Source organism: Phascolarctos cinereus, unplaced genomic scaffold (genome assembly GCF_003287225.1).
Source record: "Phascolarctos cinereus isolate Bilbo 61053 unplaced genomic scaffold, phaCin_HiC Scaffold_3;HRSCAF=262, whole genome shotgun sequence".
Lineage (NCBI taxonomy): Eukaryota > Metazoa > Chordata > Mammalia > Diprotodontia > Phascolarctidae > Phascolarctos > Phascolarctos cinereus.
This window is the reverse complement of record NW_027555736.1, coordinates 205,260,825-205,284,319: the sequence shown is the minus strand read 5'-3', so window position 1 is coordinate 205,284,319 and position 23,495 is coordinate 205,260,825. Positions and strand designations below refer to the sequence as shown.

At 37.7% G+C, this 23,495-nt stretch overlaps 1 protein-coding gene across 1 annotated transcript in view; it reads right to left on the bottom strand.

Annotated features, from left to right (window-relative positions):
• UNC79 (unc-79 subunit of NALCN channel complex) overlaps nucleotides 1-23,495 on the bottom strand; it is a 316,047-nt gene that overhangs the window by 246,989 nt on the left and 45,563 nt on the right. Inside the window, 3 exon segments of the mRNA XM_078151418.1 lie at nucleotides 19,108-19,172; nucleotides 22,302-22,431; nucleotides 23,077-23,132. Of these exon segments, the coding sequence (XP_078007544.1) occupies nucleotides 19,108-19,172; nucleotides 22,302-22,431; nucleotides 23,077-23,132 (251 nt within the window).

Genomic DNA, 23,495 nt, shown 5'->3' with positions numbered 1-23,495 from the left:
AGGAAACTGGGGCCCAGAGAGGGGAAGGGACTTGCCCAAAGTCACACAGTGAATTTATTGCAGAGCCAAGATCTCCTCACTCTAGCTTAGTGTTCTTTCCTTTACATCCAGATTTAGGGATGTACATGCATTTTTACTAAGCACACAAGCATCCTGCTCTATGAAAGCCAGCTGAATTTCTATGGTTAAGAAATCATGTCCATTAAAATAGGAGATTTATGATAATGATCTTGGCAGAACCACTACAATATAGCATACATTACCTAACTTGACCACTTGCCAATGCCTGAACTCAGCTCACCTTTATTGTTTTGTTTTAACAATTGAATAACTAAATTTCCTCCTAGAAAAAGTAGGCATTTTTGTCACTGGGAGCTAATGGACACATAAACTGATAGGTTTTTTTAAAGTTCTTGTAAATGAATCTCATTTTAAACAACTCATGCATTCCTCAAAAGTTACATATAAATTGAACCTTTCCCAATGAAAGGTTTCCCTGTTTTCCTATTTACTTACATTTTACTTCAGAAATATTGTACCTTGATTCCTAATTGATCATTAATAGTGACTGCTAACATTTGAGCCTAAAGTTTGACCTCATCCTTAGAATACTTGAACCTAATGCTTCATCTCACCCCTAGAAGAAAGAGTATTGAATTTGGAGACTTTGGCTTGAAGTCAGGCTATGCTACTTATTAGCTGCATGACCTTAGGGCAAGCCAGTTGACCCATCTAGGCCTCAATTTCCTCTTGTGAAAAAAAAGGGGTTGGATAAATTCCACAGTCTTTCCATCTTTAAACTTTACGAAACCTGTAATCATCTGTATTGAAATGTCTGAAGCACTGAGGTCTTTTTTTTTTTAAGATAACCTTGTGGCATATTTTTTTAAAGTGAAGAGTTGTTATGTAAACAAGTAATCATATCCCAACCTATCTACTACATCTTATAGATTCAGATTCTCTAAGTTTTTTTCAATTAAGCAAACTTATATTATCATTCTTTTGACAAATGAAATAACTCTCAGGTTTATTACATAGTGTATCTCAGGTTTATTACATAATATATTACATAATGTAATATATAATGTATCTTTCTCTAACTTCACAGCAATTTAAATGGGAAAAGTTTCATAGAGAAAAATATGAGAGTTTACAGTTTAGAGAATATATCCTTTACATGCTAGTACTTTGTCCTTTCTGTCAAAAGAATCATAGACTTAAGGAAGAAAATGACTTTTGAGGGCACCTAGTTTAACCTTAATTTTACAGATCAGGAAACTGAGGCCCAAAGAACTTACATTACTTGCCAAGTTTCAAAACAAGGATTTGAACCCAGCTCCTCTGTCTCCAAATACCATGTCCTTTCCACCAAAACATGCTCCTTCTCCATGCCTTGTATCTCTTAAATATCAGCATAATTATTTTGAATCACTGATATACAAATTCATCAAGTATTTTCACATAGCATTGTCAGATATTTTAGGCATTGTTTTCATACAATTTGCAGTTTTATCTAATTTTATTTATGTAGCTTATATCATGTTTATTCACATCTGTTATTTATTTCCATGTTTAGCTCAAATCCTATATACTGTACCCCAAGATGGCACACCAGTGATGATATTCTTTCATACTTCTTTTTTTTTACAAATAATCCTGTGATATGGGACAAGTGTTATTTGCATTCTCTTCTTTTTTTTAATATTCTGTGATTCTAGACATTGTAATTTGAAAATATAAATGAGAACTGGAATAATCAGGAAATGCTTCACTGAGGAGTTACTATGTAATCTGTGCTTCAAAGAGTGGGTACAGTTATCCCTTCAACATTGTGACTTTCCCCATAGTGGTTTCAATATATTGCAGATTGGCATAAGAAATGAAATGGGAATTTGGGGGGAGTTTTGTGGAAGCTACAGATGACACACAAAGGCTAGAAGACAGAAAAAGTTTAGAAAATCAGAAATGCATAAATGTATGTATCGTATTATATGATATTAACATTTTATCTTTTAATATCATAATAATTCAGACTTTTTCTCTGGTATGAAGGACCAAAACATTTTATGCAGATTTGCCAGATCATGCAGGCAGCACACCCCTAACCCCTGTGATGGGAAGGGATAACTGTATAGTCTGGGTATAGTGGAAAGAGCATACAAAATGGGAATAGTTTGAAGGAAATCATGGAAGTCAGAAAGAGCCTGCTATATGGAAAGGACTTCAAGGAAACCAGTATAACCACTAACATTGCCTTTAACATACTTATGACAGAATAAATCCGTGGACTACATGATTTCAAGCTTTCACTCGGATGGAGTTGTTATATTTGAGGAAAACAATTTGACCCATAGCACAACCAAGTGAAATCACTTATCAAAGTACTATCTGAAAGGTCAGTTCATACAATTCATTTTTTGTGTTAAATGGGCTATCTCTTCCATTCTTTAAAAAAATAAACCAACTCACATTAGGCCATTCCATCCCCTCAAACTATCATCCTCTATGTCTCCTCTCTTTCTCAGTCAAACTCCTAAAAGAAAGCTTTCTACTATTGTTAATTCCACTTTCTCTCCTTTCACTCCTCAACCTTTTGTGTTTGCTATCTGGCTTCTGACCTCATCATTCAAGGAAAAATACTCTCTGCAAAGTTACTAGTGATCTCTTAATTGCCCGTTGCCAGATCTGATGAGTTTTTCCCAATCTTCATCCTTCCTGACCTGTCTGCAGCATTTGACACTCTTGATCACCCCCTCCTACATAATTTCTCCTCTCTGGTTTTTCATGACACTGATCTCTATTTCTTCTCCTACCTATCTCACCACTCTCTCTCTCTCTCTGTTTCCTTTGCTGGATCATCATTTGTGTCTCACCTTCTCTCTCTAATTGTACCCCAAGGCTCTGTCCTGAGACCCCTTCTCATCTGATCATATGGATTAATTTTTACCTCTATGCTAATGATTCCCAGATTGACATGCCCCCTCCCTTTAGTCTCTCCTCTGAATTACAATCCCACATCACCAATTGCCTATTAATTACCATTACCATCTCTCACATCTGTCCCTTTATCTCCCTCACATAAACATTACCCTAGTTCAAGCATTCATTACTATTTGCTGGACTATTATAATTGACACCTAATTGGTGTCTCTAGTTCAAGCATTCCCTACTTTATTCCACCCTACATATAGATGCCAAAGTGATTTTCCTAAAGCACAGGACCAACAGCACTATTCCACTACTCGGTAAAATTTAGGAACTCCCTGTTACCTCTAGGGTCAACAATAAATTGTTTGGCGTTTAAAGGCCTTTGCAATTTGCCCAAACAATCTTTCAGGTACTTCCCTTTCTGTACTGTATGGTCCCTTTCTGCACTCTATGGTCAAGTCAAACTGGTCTTACTACTGTTGTCCACATACAGCCTTCCATCTTCTATGTCTGTACTTTTGCACTAGCTTTTTCTGTTTCTTAGATGCAGTCCCTCCCTATCTCCACCCTTTAAAATCCTCAGTGTCTTTAAAGGCTTCGCTCAGATATTACCTTCTGCATAAAGCCTTTCCTGATCCCTGGCCGGTTACTAGCACCTTCCCCAAAAAATCATATTTTCTCTATTTTTCACATAGCTGTATATATACATGTTGTCTCCCCTAGCTAGATTATATGTTCCCGAAAGGCAGGCACTGTTTCACTTACGTCTTGTATTTCTAATGCCTAGCACTGTGTTATGCACTATAATGTAGAAGATAATAAATACTTAATAAGTGCTTATTGGTTGATTCTCAGTGAGGTAATAGCATATAATGCTCCATGTCCTCTAGAGATCTATATACTAGAGATCCATAAGTGGAAGCTGGATGAATAGTTGTGATAATGGAGATTCCTCTCCAGGTATAAACTGGACTGCCTGGCCCCTGAGGTAGCTGGAGATGCTGTGATTGTGTGTGTATATACATCAACTCCCAGATGTTCCTGATTTCAGAGACAGCCCTTATTCTGCACCTCTATTACTAGCTACACTTATTTGTGGATGCATCCCATATTTAAGTCAACACAGCTGGATCCAGTATCCTAAGAGACTTTAAGAGAGATTTCCAATTTTGGTCAGGAGGGTTGCCAAGACTGGACTGCTCCTTCTCCAAATTAACAGATCCGAAAGCTCAGTTATTCTTATTGTTCCCTGAGGCAAGACATGGCTGTTCCAGATTACCTCTGGCCCTCAAGAACCTCCACATTCAGATGTTTAAAATATTACTTTATTAAATATGTTTATTGTGTAGTGTCATTCATTTTGTCTTTCTGCTGTTCATTATTTTTAAATTCAGCTGTTATATGTATTAAATACTCATATATATTCAAATTATTTCATTAAGTGATTTCTAGATAAAACAAAACAAAATGAAAAACTTAGGAGAACTTAATGAAAGAGATACATAACAATCCCATAGCTCAATCTTTTTTTAATTTTTAAACCTACTATACACCCCTCCACTCTATAACACCTTTATGGTCTACAGAAAGACCATTCTTTCCTTTTAGTTTTTCTTAAGTCAAAATTCATGGGTTATCACTGAGCCCTGTGTTCTATAGCAGAACCCTAATCTAGGGTTCTATGAATTTGCTGTTTAATCACTTTGATAATTATTTCAATATACTTGATTTCCTTCATAATCTTATTTTATCTCATGCATTTAAAAACAGTACTCTGAGAAGATTCCACAGGCTTTATCAGACTGCCAAAGGGTAAGGGTAAATTGAGGTAGATGGTAGCCTCTCCTTCCCACTTAGGCACGGTGGAATCAAAGAGCCAGAAAAGATCTCATGGAGTCCTAGGATTATAGTGCTCCGTATCCCCCTGTCTCTGACTTCATTAGTGTCATCATTCCCTCCAAGCCCTCTTCTGGAAATTTAGACTCCTCCCATCACCACGTAATAATAATTCCAAACATCTATGCTTATCTTATGGTTCATAAAGCACCGTTCTCACAACAACCCTTCAAGCTAGGAAGGACAGATAATACTACTTCCATTTCACACTTAAGGAAACTGAGGCTTAGAAAGACTAAGTACCTTTTCCCACAGTTACGTAGCTAGGAAGTGGCAGAACTGAGACTCAAACTCAGATCTCCTGATTCGAGTTCCAGTGCCATTTCCATCACAATACACTGCTTCTTAATGGATTTATGGAACAATATCCTTTTTTTTTTCCCAAAAGGCATCCACATTAAACTAAGCCAGAAGGGTCTTACAAATGTTTTTGCTTCTACCTCTACAGACTCAGTGCCATGGCTGCCAGTTAAATAGCTCTCCTTCCCACTCAGTACCATTGGCAGCATGATGAAATCAAAGAGGTGGAAAAGATGTCATGAAGTCATAAGGTTAAAATGCTCCATTTCCCCCTGCCTCTTATTTCAATGCTTTAGGAATCTGATTTCACTGGTGTCATCATTCCCTTCAATGGGGTAGATTGTAACCTTTGTAAGAGAGTTTTCTCATGCTACTATGGCCTTTGGAAGTTACTATCAACCCTTTTGAAGTATTCCACACACAGCTAGGTTAGCTGTCAGACAACAGACAAGCATTCTAAAGAGTATCTACTTGAAGCCTTCTACTGACATAGCTTCAAGAACTCAGCATCGCTTCCACATCATATTGAGGTATTGGTGGAATGCTTTAGTGGAGATTCCTGCCTCTAGATAAAGTAATTAGGATTCCCAACTATTTTATGAAGAAGAGCTATTTTTTATCTTCTCAAAACCTTGAAATAACTGGGGAGGAAGTCATTAGGAGAGCACTGCTAAAAATCTGTAAGTGGGGAGAAGAGGGGAAGGGCTTGGCAACAATGAAGTTCTTAAGTATAGTGGAGTGCAGCCTGCTGGAACTAGAAGCTGACCTTAGACATCATCCAACAACTCAAAAATCTATGTGAGATTTCACTGCCATTTTAGCTCTCCCTCCCCATGAAGAAGACAAGCTAACTTCAGAGAGAAGAGTATGGGAAAGGAGAACATGGATGAAGAAAGGGGCATGGCACAGACTCAGAAATCTACCAAATAAGGTATGGTTTATTGTGGAAGAAAGAATACTGGTTTGGGAACCATAAAAGTTGTCTTCTATTGCTGAATTTGTGAACTGAGAGAAATTATTTAATATCTCTGAGTTTTATTTCTCTCTTCTGTAGAATTAAGAGGTTTGACTTGATGATATTCAAGTCCTGTCCAACTCTAAAGCTCCATAATTCAAGGCTTTGAGAACTACCAGTAGGCCATATTCTACATGTTGGGAATCCCTGATCTAAACCACCTAAGACAAGATAGAGTTTTGAAAAGAAACATCTTTAATTATCTGTTTTAATAATTGGAGGGACAGCGCAGTAAAGCCCCCACTGCTACTCATAGCTGTAATGAAAGCACCCATTTAGCTCCTTTTCTGCAGCTGCCATATATCATAGATAAAGGTAGGAAGAATCATAGCCTCTGGGTTCAGTTGTGTGTGTCCATAGGGGTGTAAACTGGAAAAAAGAAAAGCTGAAAAACTATGCGGCTCCAGAGGTCAAATATTCTCTGATGGCTTTACCTATATTTCAGTGATTATGTTCTCCTGTTTTTGCATTTGTCCCTAGAGAAGTCTTATACAACATCCAAGCTACCTGATATTTTGGATGAAGAAAACAAATAAAGGCTGGGAATTGATGCCTCCATGTCACAAGGTTACAAAAAGTTGCAGCCTTGACAGCATTTTCTGAGCTCTTTCCCATTTCTCAGGACAGCCTGGGTCAGAGGTCACAGGGCCCTGACATCATCAGCCTTTTTAGTTTGACTTTCCACAGAGATGTAATATGGGAAGGGTGACCTCTTCCTAATTTATTATGGATTGTTTTATAGTATATTTTACCACAGACCCCCCCCCCAAAAAAAGCTAGTCTCACATGTATACTTGTACAAATATGGATATGGGAAATAATAATAATAGCTAAAATCTATGTAGCATCTTATGGCTACAAAACATTTTACACACATTAACACACTTGAACCCCATAAAATTCTGTGAATAAGGTACTAGAAGTATTATTATCACCATTTCACAGATGAGGAAACTGGGATTGAAAGAGCTTTAAGTGACTTGCCCAAGGACATATACTTTTACAGTCCAGGTGTTCTGACATCATTCTGCTATGCCCCATTGTCTTCCTAAGGAAAGACTGATACTGGTTTAAGTATTTTGGACCCAGGGAAAGAGTTCCAGGATAGGATATATGACTGTAAAGATAGGACAAAAGCAAATTTCTTGTCCAGAATGAGAGGTCACTGTTCAGAGAATAGCCTCGAGACCTACAGAAATCAAACTGAAAGGCTCTTGACTGTTTGGCATAAAATTAGGTGGGCAATTATTGTGAGACACAAGGTTTTTACCTTGTGGTAGAAGGTAGGTAGTAAAAGAAGGAGGCTGTTGTGAAAGCCTAGCTATTGTGCTAGGTTCAGTCAAGCTGTATTACATGAATAAATTATGGATCCATAAATGACCTACCTATGTAGATATATCCCAAGATTTCTTCATAGCATGGCAAAATAGCTTTGTACAAATGGCTGAGCTTGCAATGTGTAGCTGAATTACTGTGCAGAAGTAGCAAGTCATAGTAAAATGGAAAAATAAGAGTCCTAGAGTTATAAACTCCATACACTAAATGCCTCCGCACCTGACTTGTGATTGTTGTTGTACTGTTCCACTGTTTTTCAGTCATGTCCAACTCTCTGTGACTTCATTTGGTGTTTTCTTGGCAAAGATACATGAGTGGTTTGCCATTTCCTTCTCCAGCTCATTTTGTAGATGAGGAACTGAGGCAAGCGCATTAAATGACTTGTCCAGGGCCACACAGCTAGGAAGAGTCTGAGACCGGATTTAAACTCAGAAAGACGAGTCCTCCTGACTCCAGGTTCAGCACTCTATCTATCCATTGTACCATCTAGCTTTCCCTGGGCTGTGATAGAATGCAGGAAAACTTTTATTTTTTTGGATTGACTTGGACTGTATTTATCTTTGACAACCAAGGGGTACAGAAGACAGAGTACTGGGCTTGGAATCAGGAAGAAATCTGGCCTCAGACACTTACTAGCTACATGACCCTGAACAAGTCACTTGACCTCTGTCTGCCTTGGTAGATGTTAGTCAGATTTTGTAAGGCTTTAAATGCTAGGTGGAGGTGTATATATTTGAGCCTAGACACAATAGGGAGTCACTGGAATTTTTTGAATAGTGGAGTAAAATGGTTAGACCTATACTTTAAGAAATTCACTATGCTAACTATATGGAGGATAGATTGAAGAGGAAAGACACTTGAGGTGGGGAAACTAATTAGGACACTATACAATAGACCAAAGCAATGGGTAATGGAGAAATGAACTAAGGTAGTAGCCATTTGAGTAGAGAAAAGTGAATAGATGGAAGAGATGTTGTGGAGGCAGAAATGAAAAAATATAGCAGCTGATATGAGATGAGTGAGAGTAAAGAGGCTAGCATGACTAAGGGTGTGAACTAGGGTGACAAAGAATAACTGTGCCCTCAACAGAAATAGGAGAGTTTCAGGGCAGCTAGGTGGCACAGTGGGTAGAGCACCAGCCCTGAAGTCAGGAGGACCTGAGTTCAAATCTGGCCTCAGACCAAACACTTGATACTTACTAGCTGTGTGACCCTGGGCAAGTCACTTAACCCCAATTGCCTAAAAAAAAAAATAGGAGAGTTTGGAAGAGGGGTGGGTTTATAATGAAAGATGATGAGTTCTATTTTGGACATGTTAAGTTTTAGATGCCTACAGGACATTTAGTTTGAAACATCCACTAGGTGTCATTTTTTTATTAAGTGAAACTATTTAAAAGCTTCCATTATCCCCTATAAGATTTTAGAGATGAGATCATATTCTAAATCAGCATTACCATTGTCTGCCATATCTCACCACTTGACAAGGAAATCAAGCATTGATGACAACAGAGTTGCTAGGCTCTTTTGTTCTGCTCATGGAGGTGATAGATTTACTTCAATTAAACTAACTTGAGAATAATAATAATTCTGCATACCTGTTCTTTTGTCCATTTCTCACTTATCACAACCAAGATCTTGGTTAAATGGCTTTGAACGGAGTTAACTGTTTTCATTACATGTCAAACTTTCATATATTTATTCTGTCTTCTAATTTGATATTGATTTTGATTGCCTATGGGACACCTTGAATTAGATGTCCCTTAGCCATCTGAAACTCAACACATCCAAAATTAAGTCTACTATCTTTTCTCCTAGGACCCTCCCCCTTCCAAACTTCTCTATGATGGTTGAGGGCACTACCATTCTCCCAGTTACCCAGGCTCACAGCCTAGGTGTCATCCTTGACCCCTCACTCTCTCTTACTTACCATATCCAAACTGTTGGTAAGGCTTGTTGATTTTGCCCTCATAACATTTCTCCCATATCCCCTCTTCTCTCTTCACACTTCCACCACCTTGGTGCTGCTCCTTATCACTTAGATTATTGCAATTACCTATTGGTTGGTCTCCCAGCCACAAACCTCTCCCCATTCCAGTTCATCTTTATCTCAGATGACAAATTAATCTTTCTAAAATGTTGGTTTGACTCTATCCCTTTACTGCTCAATAAATTCCAGTGGCTCCCTATCACCTCCAGGATCAAATATAAAATACTACTTGTCATTCATAAGTTGATACCCTTACCTCTCAGTCTTCTGACCCTTATGCCTTCTACCACACACTCTGTTATCGAGAAACACTAGCCTCCTTCCCATTCCCTGCACAAGATACTCCCTCTCCTACCTCTGGGAATTTTCACTGGCAATCTTCCATGCCTGGAATGCTCTGCCTCTTCATCTCTTCCTCCTGGCTTCATTGGTTTTCTTCAAGTCCCAGCTAAAATCCCACCTTCTATAGGAAGCCTTTCCTGATCTTCCTTAATTCAGGTGCCTTCCCTTGGTAGATTATTACAAATTTATCATGTAAATAATTTGTATGTATGCAGTCAATAAACATTTAACTGCCTACTATATGCAAGGCACTGTGATAAGTACTGGAAGTGCTGTTGTTTTTCTATTAGACTGAGTTCCTTGAGAGCTGAGACTGTCTTTTACCTTTCTTGGTATGCCCAGCACTGAGCAAAATGCCTGGTGCATAGTATGCACTTAATAAATGTTTATCGACTGACTGATATTTGCTCTAATAAGTTGATGACTTGGCTCTACACAAACATCTCATTGAAAAATTAATACTTCATCAATAACCAATTGTTTCTAATCTATTAGAATAAAACCAATTTTGCTTTGGGGAATGTCATTGGGTCCTCACTAGATCTATCACCTTGAAGCTTGCTTCTTTAAAATACATGCATATTTATGTATGTATGTATATGCATATATGAAATATACATATCCTATGTAACCTTTGCCTTCTTTTGTTTCTTTCTTTTGAGCCCACATTTCAACACAATTTTTACCATCCTCCCCTAAAGTTACTAAGTTTTTAAGCATATGTTAATAAACTTCAGAGAGTCTTATTGACTTCTCTGTAGAATTTCTCTACATCTTCAGCCCTTATAACAGATGGTGTATAAGCTTCAATTATCTTCCTGGTTATCTTTTAAGAGATGCACATTATGAGCTCTTCAAAATAAGATGATCAAGTATCCTGTGAAATGATGCTTTTTCTACCCTTTGGACACACAATAAAACCAACTCTGATAACTCCTTGGTTTGCATTTCCAAAGAGAATTTGTGAGTCATCCTTCCATTTAGTGGCAACTACTTTTTGTCTTTGGCCTTCATCTATTATAAAAATGTCAATATTGATGTGACTCAGTTACCCCAGCAATAAATCCATTCTTGGATCACTGGACAAACGTTTCATATTTAGGGTACCAATAGTTAAGCTAATATTTAGAGAAGATTTAAAAATTGTTCAGCTCTTCTCATTCCCTTCCCCCTTTTAACTGCTCTGCCACCATCAAAGCAGAAGTTGCTTTGGGAAATCTGCACTGGGAAAAGAGCCATTTTGTATTTTTTTTAATTCAAGGATTGCTACTTCCTAAAATTTTATCACCTAAAGGTCACTCTACAGCTGATGACCATAACTACCCTTAGCTAGCTGGTGACGCAGCAGAGGGAGAGCTGGGCCTGAAGTCAGGAAGTCCTGAGTTCAAATATGACCGTATTTACCAGTTATGTAACTGTGGGCAAGTTGTTTAACCTCTGTCCATCTCAGTTTCCTCAACTACAAAATAAGGATAAATAATAGCACCTATCTGCTAGGGTTCTTGTGAGGATCAAATGAGATAATATATGTAAAGTCCTTAGCATAGTATCTGGTGCACAACAGGTCCTTAATAAAGGTATGTTTCCTTCCTTCTTGGACCATACTCAAAGCCTTTCCAGCTTGATAGAAGCTTCCAGAGCTTGAGCCCTACTGGCACAGCTTTTGAGAACCCAGATTCACCTCCATGTCACAATGAGGAATTGAAGAACTTTGAGGAGGTCTAACTATCACCACAAAATGCTTACTCAATATTTAAAGTATGGGTGGTTTCATTGTTATGGGTAGTTTCTCAATTGATATAAATTGTAACTTCCCTCTGACCTAATAAATGGTCTTGTAAAGTTGCAATAGCTAAAAAATTCACCACTTTGAGGCTAGCCTAATGATAAGTCTTTTCAACCTTAATTGACATTCAGATGACAGGCATGCAATCTATCACCAAACCCACACGCCAAACTGATCCAATGTGGTACAATCTGCCAGAGTTTATACTCCAGGGCATCATCTTTGGGAACCCAGGGTTACCACAAAACATCATAGAATTTTAGCAGAGCTTCACAAAATATGCTGGTCAAATTCCCCTGATAGAAGTTCCTAAGAGTACTAGGTCACTATCATTCCCTTGTCCCTATGAAATATGCAGGTCGTCCAATGCAGATGCTCAGTTTCTCCAGTGAGATATTTGCCTGGCTCATTTTCCCCTTTTAGAACAAAAGCATTTCCATAGATCCATGTTGGGGGAAAATGTACTCATCTTCCTAGCATCAACCTCAGAGGTCCAAGAAATAACTAAAAAATATTTTTGTCTCCCCTACTAGCCCTCTAGAGGTCCACCATGAATTTATTTACATCTTTTTTTGAATGTATGTATATGTTTAGCTGCTACCACTTGTTGAAATAATTTCTACTATCTGCTGCTCCTTCATTAATCCAACCTTCACAGAGAGTGCCCAAAGAATCTGCCCAGTGCACAGGTCTGAACTTTCCTGCTCAGAAATTTTCATTCAATCTTTCATTTATTCACTCAACAAATAATTATTAAGCTTCTACTATGTGCAGGGCACTGTACTGGGAGAGGTATAAATTTTAGATAAACCATAGCCCATGCCTTCATACAGCTAGTCTTGCAAATTCCTTAATTTGGCCTCTGAGACCCTCTACAAACTGAATCCAATCTATCTCTCTAGCCTTCGTAAACTCAGCATTTAAACCAAATCAGATTATTAGCTATCCTCAATCTCATCGTTTACTTATCCCACTACTGTGCATTTTTGTATGCAGCCTTCCTCGACCTCCATGTTTGGAACACATTCCCTCTTCATCTCTGTCTGATAAAATCTGCCCCTTCCTTTAGGGTCCAGCTAAGATGCCATGTTTTCCATAAAGCTTTCAAGATAACACACACACACACACACACACACACACACACACCCCTCAGTTGAAAGCGATCTCTCCCCACTAAATTTTCCTAGACCTCTCTTTTCTCCAGCCTAATGAAGGGGAAAGATCACGAGTCCTTGATTAAGAAGACTTGCGTTCAAGTTACACTACTGATACTACCTGTAATACCCTGGAGCCTCAATTTCTCCATGTGTAAAATAAAACAAATACTTGTATTAACAGACCTCAGACAGTTGTGTTGAGGAAAGTGTTTTGGCAGGTGTTATGTACTGTAAATCTAAGCTATGACAATTAGTACTTAGTTGTGCCAGTGTCATAACCCCTTAATCAATTATAAATTCTTGAGGACAGAGACTGTTTTGTTTTTCAGCTTTGTATGCACAGCATTTAGCACAATGCCTTGAACCTAGAACATGCTGAATAAATGTTCTCTTGAATTGAATTAAAATCTCCTTCATTTGTCCTAGACTTGCCTCTTTCAAGTTTTGAGGTGGAGGAGCTTTTTGTTCTAGTATCTTGGAATTTGGTGAATAAATCTGCTCACCTAATCCAAAATTGTATGGGCTTTTATAATACTTCTTCTCAACCTCCATCTTCCAAATGAATGAGCCCTAATCTTTATTCTGTCTGCAAACACTTATGCTTGTGGGACTCCAGATGGCTTTTAAAGTCCGTTTTGGGTCATCTGTATTGAATCTTCTGACTTCTTTGTACTCTTCTGGGGTTTTTTTCCCCCACTTCTTTACCATGCTTACAGAATTATTTCTTTGAAGGTTGTCTAATTATATCTTAGACTTATTTCCTTCTTATGGCCTAAAAATTTAAAAAAATCACTTTCCAGGAATGCATTTTCTTTATTTAAGTGGTTTACCTCTTCCTTATCATTAAGATCATGAATGTCATCATCATAAAGCCACTTCTATCTCAGTTTCCTTCACATCTTTTATACATTTTTCCATAGATGTAAAAACTAGATAAAAAGAACATTTACCTTAAGTGATTACTCCAGTCCATAGCTTACTAAGTAATCTTACCAATGTACTAGTCTGTGTTACTTCCTTATGCAGAAATCCTCAGTGGCTCCCCATTGCCTACCCAATAAAGTATAACATCCCGATTCTGGCATTTAAGGTTCCACCCACAATCTAGCTCCAATATACCTTTCCACCTCATTATAATCTATATACTCTATTCAAATGAGACTATAATACAGCTTTTCTCATTCTGCCCCTTCCCAGTTCTCTGCCCTGATCAGCATATAAGGTTCAACCCATAACTGAGTAGTAATTGCTTCTGAAACATTTTGAAGAAAAAACTGGCAGGATGTAGTTATTGATTAGGGGAAGAGCTTGGCATAGTGCCTGGCACATAGTAGGTGCTTAATAAATGTTGATTGACTGATTAGTGATAGGGGCTGGACTTGTGATTTTGATAGTAAGAGGGAACTCCCAGGTGGAGAAACTCCTCCCCCCTCCCACTGAGGTAGCACTTTCTACAACTTTTAAAGTCTCAGAGAGCTGCCATGAGACACTGAAAGATTAAGTGTTAAACTCGGGGCCACATAGCCAATAGATGTTAGAAGTAGGACTTGAATTCAGAGTTTTGTGGCTTCAACGCCAGTTCTCTAGTCTTTCTGCCATTCTGACTCTGGTTATTGATTTAGATATATCTAATGAAGGAAAGAAAAGAATATAAGATGAAACGAAGATTTTCATCATAAGAATGCAGGAAAAGAGCGGAAGAAGGAAGCGGGGAACAATATGATGCAGTGGAAGCAGCATTGGATTTAGAATCATAGGACCTAGGAATGTACTGTGGCTCTGTCAACTGACTAGTGATACGATCCCAGGCAAGTCATTCTTACCTCTCTGTGCTTCATTTTTAAATTAAGGGGATTGAACTACATGATCTCTCAGGTCCTTTCCAGCTCTAAAATCCCATATATCCTTTGAAATGGGGAGTTTGGAGTAGGTAGGAATAGAGAGAATTTGGGAGAAATGATAACAAGCAATGCACAGTGATGAAAAGAGCATCCAGGCAAGTAGCAAGAGAATATTTCCATTAACTTGAGTTTTATGAGGACAGAGGACCAAGGATTGAGCTCTATGGAATGCCTATGGGTATGAATGTAAAGATAGCATTGAGAAAGAACAATAAAAGGTAGAAGAACCAGGAAGACAAGAGAGGAAGAAGTTTCAAGCAGGTATAATAAACAACAGCTTCAGATTCTGCAGAGAAGTCAAGTAGAATAAAGAAAAAAAAGCTATTAGATTTAACAAAATCATTGTTGACCTTGAACAGTAGACTGGCAAAACCCAATGCTATGAAAGTGTAATGACCAAAGTTGGACCTAAAGAAGAGATATGCAAAGACACTTCCCTTGACTCTTTTGCCAAAATGCAGACCATGTGTGTCAAATACTGCATATAAGGTCAGGCTCTTTTAATATAAGGCTGAGTTTCATGGAACTTTTTTCTCTTCCTTTCTTCATGCTTTATTAAGGAATGATTCTTTGTGGGGCAGGGAAAATACAAGTGATGAAAAAAAGATATCAGTGAAAACATACTTTTAAACAACATCAGTTGTCGGCTTGGGGGCGGGGCGTGATTTAGAAGTCAAACAGTAGGGAGCTAAAGAGTAAATACAAGATAACAAAATGTAGGCAGTGACTACAAACCAGTCATTCCAAAAGACTGGCAGCAAAAGGAAGGAGATAAATATGGTGTTATGGGGGGCAGCAGGATCAAATAAAGGTTTTCTCTAGATAGGGAATACCCTTGTCTGTCTGAAAACATAAGACAATGAGTCAATGGAGGACACCAAAGATGTTTAAGTGGGTAAAGGTAGATGTAAGATCCTTCAGATATTTAGAAGAGATATTATTATGAAGAGAGATAACATTGCAATACTTAAGGAAAGGAGGAAACAGTGGGTGGAGAGACAGAATTTAAAAAAAAACAGCTGAAGCCATTTCCCAATAAATAAATGTTCAAAGGACATGAACAGGCAATTTTTCAAAGGAAGAAATCCAAACTATCAACAATCATATGCAAAAAAAAAGCTCTACATCGCTAATAATTAGATAAATGCAAATTAAATCAACTCTGAGATTCCACCTCATACCTATCAGATTGGGAAAGATAATAAAAGAAGGAAATGACAAACATTAGAGGAACTGTGGGAAAACAGGTACTCTAGTGCACTGTCTGTGGAACTATAAATTGGTCCAACTATTCTGGAAAGCAATTTGGAACTATGCCCAAAAAGTTATCAAACTGTGCATATCCTTTCACCCAGCTATACCACTGCTACTTCTATACCTGAAGAAATCCAAAAAAAAGGTGAAAAGGTTCTATGTGTACAAAAATATTTATGGCACTTCTTTTCTTGATAGCCACAAATTAGAAACTAAAGAGGTATCCTCATATTGGGGAATGGCTAAAAACCCTGTGGTGTGTGAATATAATGGAATAGTGTTGTGCCATAAAAAAAATGATAAAATGGACAATTTCAGAGGAAATTGGTAAGACCTTTATGAACTGATGCAGAGCTAAGTGGACAGAATCAGGAAAATAATTTATATAATGGCGACAACATTACAGAGAAAAAACTACTTTGAAAGATTTTAGAACACTGATTAATGAAATTAAATGAAAAACCAAGAGTCCAAAAACTGAAGATTTAGAACTAATCTCCTGACAGAAATGAAACTTGACAGTAATAAACTTAAAACGTAGCAAGAACATAGATCACCCATATCAAATTGCTTACCATCTTAGGGATGAGGAAAGAGGGAGGAAGGGAGAAAATTTGGAACTTGAAATTTTATTATAAGAACGAATGTTTAAAATTGTCATTATATGTAATTAGAAAAAATAAAATACATTTAAGAGAAAAAAATGTAGCAAGAGACAAACATTTCTATACATGGCTAATGTGGAAATTGTTTTGCCAGACCACATAGACATGTATTGAGGTATTTATTGTTGTTGGGTTTTTTTTTAATTTGCTTAATGGGGGAGGTGAGATAGTGGGAGGGACAGATTAATTTTTTAATTACTTTAAAATAAATTAAAAAAAGAATAAACTGAGAAGTAAGATTTTTTTAATCTCTGAATCATAGAATTTTTGAAAATCATGACCTTCTATGTCACGAAGTCCAAGCCTTACCTAAAACATGAACTCCTTCTACAACTTCCCAATTAACAAAGGATACAAAGTCATTTGCTCAGAATAAGGGACATCAGGTACGGTTGTGAACATGAAAATCACAAAAGTTTAGAAGAGCTACTGTGGAAGTATGTTCAGGATCAACAAAAGAGGCATGATCATGCACAAAGGTTTCATCTAACTTCTCCTTGACTGGCCAATATAAAAGAGCATCTATTATAATCTTGCAGTGCTATTCTCTTCAATTTTGCTCTTTTCATTATAACCTAATCCTTTTTATCAGTTGGCTTCCTTTAGTTTCTTACACTTCCTACACATCCTACATGAAGCTTTCTCAGTCTCTCCAGTGGAAACTGATTTATTCCACATTTGACCACATAACACCTTCTATTCCTCTTAAGAATTTATTCTAAGCTACATGTTATATCGGTTGGTTGTTGGCCTTCATTCTCAAAGAGGACCAAAATGATATCACCATGTTACAGTCAAGTTACGAGTTTGCAATGTTCTACCACAGGTTGGGCACAAATCGTCCATGTTATTTGTTGTATGTTTCTTCTTCCCCTACTAGACTAGAACCTCCTTAAGGGCAGCCACAAAATGTGTGTGTGGATACATAGATAGACAGACAGACAGACAGACAGATAGAGAGAGAGAGAGAGAGAGAGAGAGACAGACAGATAGATAGATAGATAGATAGATAGATAGACAGATAGATAGATAGACAGATAGATAGATAGACAGACATAAAATAATTATCTTTGTCTCTTGCCCAGAAACTAGCACATTGCCCTGTACGTAAATAATAAGTGCTTGTTGAATTAATGAGTGAGTTTATCATTTATATATAAAGAATCAGTGCTTTCTTTTCCTCCATTTCTTACCATTCCTTTCAAACCAATAAGCTCATCATCTTTGCTGTCCCACTACATCTCAGTTACTTACCATAACTATGTCCTTTAGGCAAGATGCAACTTTTTATTGCTTATGCTCCTTGGATTTACATAACAACATTGTAGTTATCTCACCTTGAAACAAACATGGGAACAAGGAAAAATCATGCTTCCCTGATCTCAACCTGACTTCTCCTTGCTCCGTGCCTCTATATATTTTCTTCCCATGCCAGAAATAAAATGCTCCTTATCTTACTGATATTCTTCTCTTCTTTTAAGGGCTACCTCAAATGCAACCTTCTCTATGAAACCTGTTCAGCTAAAAGTGATCTCTCCTTCCTTGAAATCTTCTAGGCCACACCGACTCTTGAGTATGTTGTTGGTGTATATGTCACCTTAGATAGTGAGCTCCTGAAGGGCAAGAAGTAGATCACTTCTTTATCTTTGTAATTCTAACACAACACCTTAGACAAGGCAAGTGCTCATTAAAAGTCTGTGGAATAGAGTGGAACTTCTCCCATTTGTGATCAAAAATGTGAATTCACAAAATCTTAGAAGAAGCCTCTGAGATAGTTTGGTCATCCCCACCGGAAGAATGAACCCTCTTCTACAATATCTATGACAACTAGCTACTTAGCCTTCATTTGAAGACTGCCAATGATAAGAAGTCATTACATGGTAACCCATATACTTTCATAGCTTCCATTTATGGTCCTATTTCGACTTTCTTAGACCAAGAAGAGCAACTCTGATCCCTTTCCTATACAGCAAACTTTAAAATACTTGATGAATGTAATCACACTACAACCTCACTCCACCCCATCCTCAAAGTCTTTAACTCTTCACATGAAACATCATTGATTCCTTTAACCAGTCCTTATACCACATTTTTTTGGAATCTCCTCACCAACCTCTGGATGCACTCCAGTTTGTCAATCCCCTACCTAAAAATGCAACATCCAGTAAATATTTAATTTACAATAATTATTATAACTAAGGCAAAAACTTGCAAAGTCCAACACAAGTGTTTGCAATGGGATAATTGTGATAATTATCCTCTCTCTCCATTATTTGGCTGTAAAAGCTCTGTCAGTACCTACAGATTTTACTATTCCATGCTCCGTCTTAATCTAATTTGCCAAGCTCCAATCAACTTGCTGCAAAAGCTGAATATAGTGTGAGAGAGAAAATTTATGAAGAGAGGCAAAGTTTCTGCAGAGCACAAGCCTACAAATTTCATAAGAGAATCTCTGTATTCTGCTCAATTTCACAGAGTAATTTGCTTCCAGTAATTTGACCACTGGCAGAACAATACGGCCCCCAGTCAAATAAAACAGTACCTTCACCGCTGGCTTGTTAATTGCATTATGGCATTCAATATGCTGGCAGTGGATGGGATTCCAGGCTGTAAAGCAAAGCACAACTGATCAATATTTACTCATTACAGCTATTACATTCCCTAACACCACCACTTCAGTTGTTTCATTAGATTCTTGTTTAAATTGGCCCTTTACTGGGAAACCTCAAGGCATATTCTAATCATTTAAATGTCCAAATAATTCAAAAACTGGGAAAAGAAATTATACTCATACCATCCTTCTCATTGAGTGACACTAGGCTAAAAGTAGGAGTTCTACAGACTACGACGATAATACCACCAGACTTTCATATAGCCTTTTTAACCTAACAAAGCATTTTATCATCTGTTGTTGAAATCTTTAAAATTGTTGTATTATTTGATCTGTACAGTTATTTGTAAGACAAGTGTTGTTATCTCCATTTCACAGATGAGAAAACTTAAGGTCAGAGAGATTAAGCAATTTGTCTAAGCAACTAGTTGGTCGTTGAATGGAGTCTCAAGCCCTAGTTTCCTGACACCCCTACTTGCATTCTTTCCACTATGCATCACTTCCCTAAAAGTCTCAGATTGAGTTCTGTGGAAGTATCCCAATGTGGTAATACTTAAGAGCTGTGTTAAGCTCTTTCCCCAATCATGAGGGATCATAAGCCCATACGATTATAGGAGTTAGAGATAGAAGGGACATTAGTCTAGTGCCAAGGGTGGGGAACTTGCAGCCTCGAAACTACATGTGGCCTTTGAGGTGCTTGGGTGCAGCCTTTTGACTGAGTTGAAGGTCTACAGAACAAATTCTTTCATTAAGGAGATTTGTTCTGTGAAATTTGGATTCAATCAAAGGGCCACACTTGAGGACCTAGAGGGCCACATATGGCCTCGAGGCCTCAGGTTCCCCATCCCTGGTCTAGTCTAATTCCTTCTTTTTACAGAGGAAGAAACTGAGACCCAGAGAAAGTAAATAATTTGTCCAAGGTTTCAAAGGCAATAAGTGAGGGGCAGAATTTGAACTCAGGTCCTTTGAGAGTAAATCCAGCACCCTGTCTACTGTATAATAGAAGGATGAAGGGGTAAATTTCTCAACCAAGAGAAATATTTCTCCTCCCAATAACCTCACTCAGGCTTGTGTCTGCCTTATTCAGATTAAGCCTGTGTTTATGTGTTTGTTCGGGGGGGTTGTTTGTTTGTTTCTATCCAGATCCTTAATTTGGGACACACAGCAGGTAAACCAAGAAACCATGCCAGTGGGATCACATGGGAATGAAATGATTAGCTAAGAATCATCACTACCCCTGCAGTGGTGTTGCCTAAAGCACTTCAAAAAAAATTTTTTTCCTAATAAGGCAATAACAAATTTGTTTTCAGGAGAATTAAAGGTGCCACATTTTCATACTATAAAGCTGTGAATTTCTTCACAAATAAGATAATTAAATAATTATTTATCTTTGAATATCATAACATAGATGTTAGGTTCCTTGGAAGTCAGCAAGGGTGGGGAACCCCCAGCCTCAAGGCCACATGTGGCCCTCTAGGTCCTTTGACTGAATCCAAACTTCACAGAACAAATCCTCTTAATAAAATGATTTGTCCTATAAAACTTGGACTCAGTCAAAACACTGCACCCAAGGACCTAGAAGGCCACATGTGGTCTCGAGGCTGCAGGTTCCCCACCCCTGAAATAATCACCTCATTCTACAGTTACAGAAACTGAGGCCCAGAAAGATTAAATGCCTTGTCCAAGGATACAGAGGTAGGAAGTGTCACAGCTGGGATTAAAACCCTTTGACTTCAAAGCTAATACTCTTTCCACCGTATGACACTGACTCTTAGTACAGGACTAGGATCATAGTAAGCACTTAATAAATGCTTACAGTTTCCTTGAATTGAAAATCCAACTTGTATTTATCATTCACAATAATGATTTTATTATCTATAATTGATTTTTAGCATTCTTAAAAAGATGCCAGGTTATAAATCTATTGTGCAATTTTAAAATGGACCATTTTACATAACTTTCTAAGAGCTGTTACCCAAAGAGATCACCTCATCTTCAGTAATAACTCTAAGAAATGTTTTGTTTTTGGTTTTGTTTTTTATGATGCGAGCGTTACTGCTGAGACAGTTGGGGACTACAGCCATGCTCGAATGCCCGTGCCACCCATCGATATTTTTCAGACTCATGTGTTCAAAGTAGGAATCAGTACAGACAAACCTTGATCAATCATTGGGGGTTAAATCAATAATATCAGAAAATGTCTGAGTCAGATGGGACCTCAATGGCCATCTAACCCAAACCATATCTGAGTAAGAATTCCCTTGATAGTATTCTTGACAAAAGGCCATCCATCCTCTGCTTAATGACTTCCAGGGATAGAGAAATGACTGCTTTCTGAAGGAATCTTTTCCACTTTTGAAAAGCTCTGATCCTTAAGAAGCCAACATCTGCTTATGCAATTTTCACCCATTGATTCTTCCCTTTTGGATCAAGAAGAACAAGTCTAATCCTTTTATATTACAGCACTTCAAATACTTGAAGAAAACAGTACCTGCTGAGAGGGATGGGAACAAGTGGGTATTAACTTCTGCTCTATCCACCTCTGTATAGCCATCTCAGTACATTAAATGGGACCTTCGTGACCAAAACAAAATATCTTTGAAAACACTTAACAAGCAGGACTTATATTGGGTAGTCTAGAGCACCATAAGTCTCTTTTATATAATACTTTAAAGTTTACAAATCACTTTCCTCACAACTCTCTGAAGTATGTAATACAGGTATTATTGTCACTACCTTAAAGATGAGAAGGCTGAGGCTCAGAGAAGTCAAGTAACTTGCCCAGGGTCACACAGCTAATAAGTGTTAGAGTCAGGATTTGAACCCAGGTACTCCTGACTACCAGTGTTCTTTCTACTATACTACAATGGTCTCTTAGGCAAGTGTCAGCTATCCCTTGTCATACAAGGCGTCTGTGACCAGGGCCAAAACCCCAGTAGAACATTTGGGGCTACTGTCCCATTTGGTGACATCTAGGTCCCAGGTAGAAGTCTTAGCATTCTCGGTAACTTACATCTTTGGGTACCCCATCATTATTTCTGGATACCTACAAGTGCTTGCATATGGCCCTGCTTGTGGCACGAATGAGCACTTGAACCATTTCTCTCACTAGGTTGTGATCTTACCTGTGTACTGCAATCCCCTGTACTCACTTATGGCCCCTGGAGGTTTTAAATTGGGCCAATAGTGAAAGAGCATCTGCACAGCTGGAGGTTTCACTTGAGAAGGTCCATATGCTATTACATATAGCAAATCCTAAAGAGAAAGAGAAAATTAACTTAGCATCACAGAACATAAAGGTGCCGTGGTCATTCAACATTAGTAAGGAAATATTACTAGATTTTGTAGTAAGTTAAGCAATAAAAATATGTAGAAATCATACTACTAGAGTTCCATAGTAAGACACCCCAAAGAATGTACCGTGGACCTGACTTCACAACAAAGTCCTTCAGACTTAAAAAAAAATTCTTAATGTAAGGTCTGAGTAGGTCCCATCTTTTACCAAATTCTGTTCCACAGAGACTAATATTCTAGAAAGATTCAGGCTACATATATCTCATCTTTAAAAAGCACATCTGTTATGAAAAAGAGGCAAATTTTTTTTATTTAAATTAAATAATTTGTCATCTGAAAATATAAGAGAAATAGGAGTAAACTAATTCCTAGAATGAAGACATGTTCATCAACTTAGTCTGCCAGCACACTGTTCTTAAAGCATCATTTCTGTTCCAACTAATAAATAGATTCACTACTAAGGGGAGAATTATGGGCACTGTCACATAAGCAGAGTAGGATTTTGATGTATTTGACCTACACAATAACTTATATTTGTCATCCGTCTTTTACAATGTTATGCAAGTTCAATTTGCATATACCAGCTACATTTGGTCCAAAACTTACTTTCCAGACTTCTTGCTTATATTTCATGAGGCATTCCAATAACTGGCAATGATACACTAGAAGAAGGAAAATGCAATTTTAACATAAAATTAACTTGTAAACACATAAAAAAAATGCTTATGGATACAATAATAATAGGCTTTACAACTAAAATTAATCAATGAATTAGTCATGTTCATAGCTAGAAAGAACCTAAGAAAATTGTAACATAGAACATCAGAGCTGGAAAGGGATCTAACAATTCTATAATTCAACCTTCTCATTTTACAGAGGAGGGCCTAATACCAAGAGAAGTCAAGTGACTGTGCCAACATCACAAAGTAAGTTACTGGCATAGCCGGGTTTCAAAACTGAGTCTCCAAACTGTCAGGCCAAGGATTAATTCACTATTCGACAGTTGGCATTAGAAAAAAAAATTC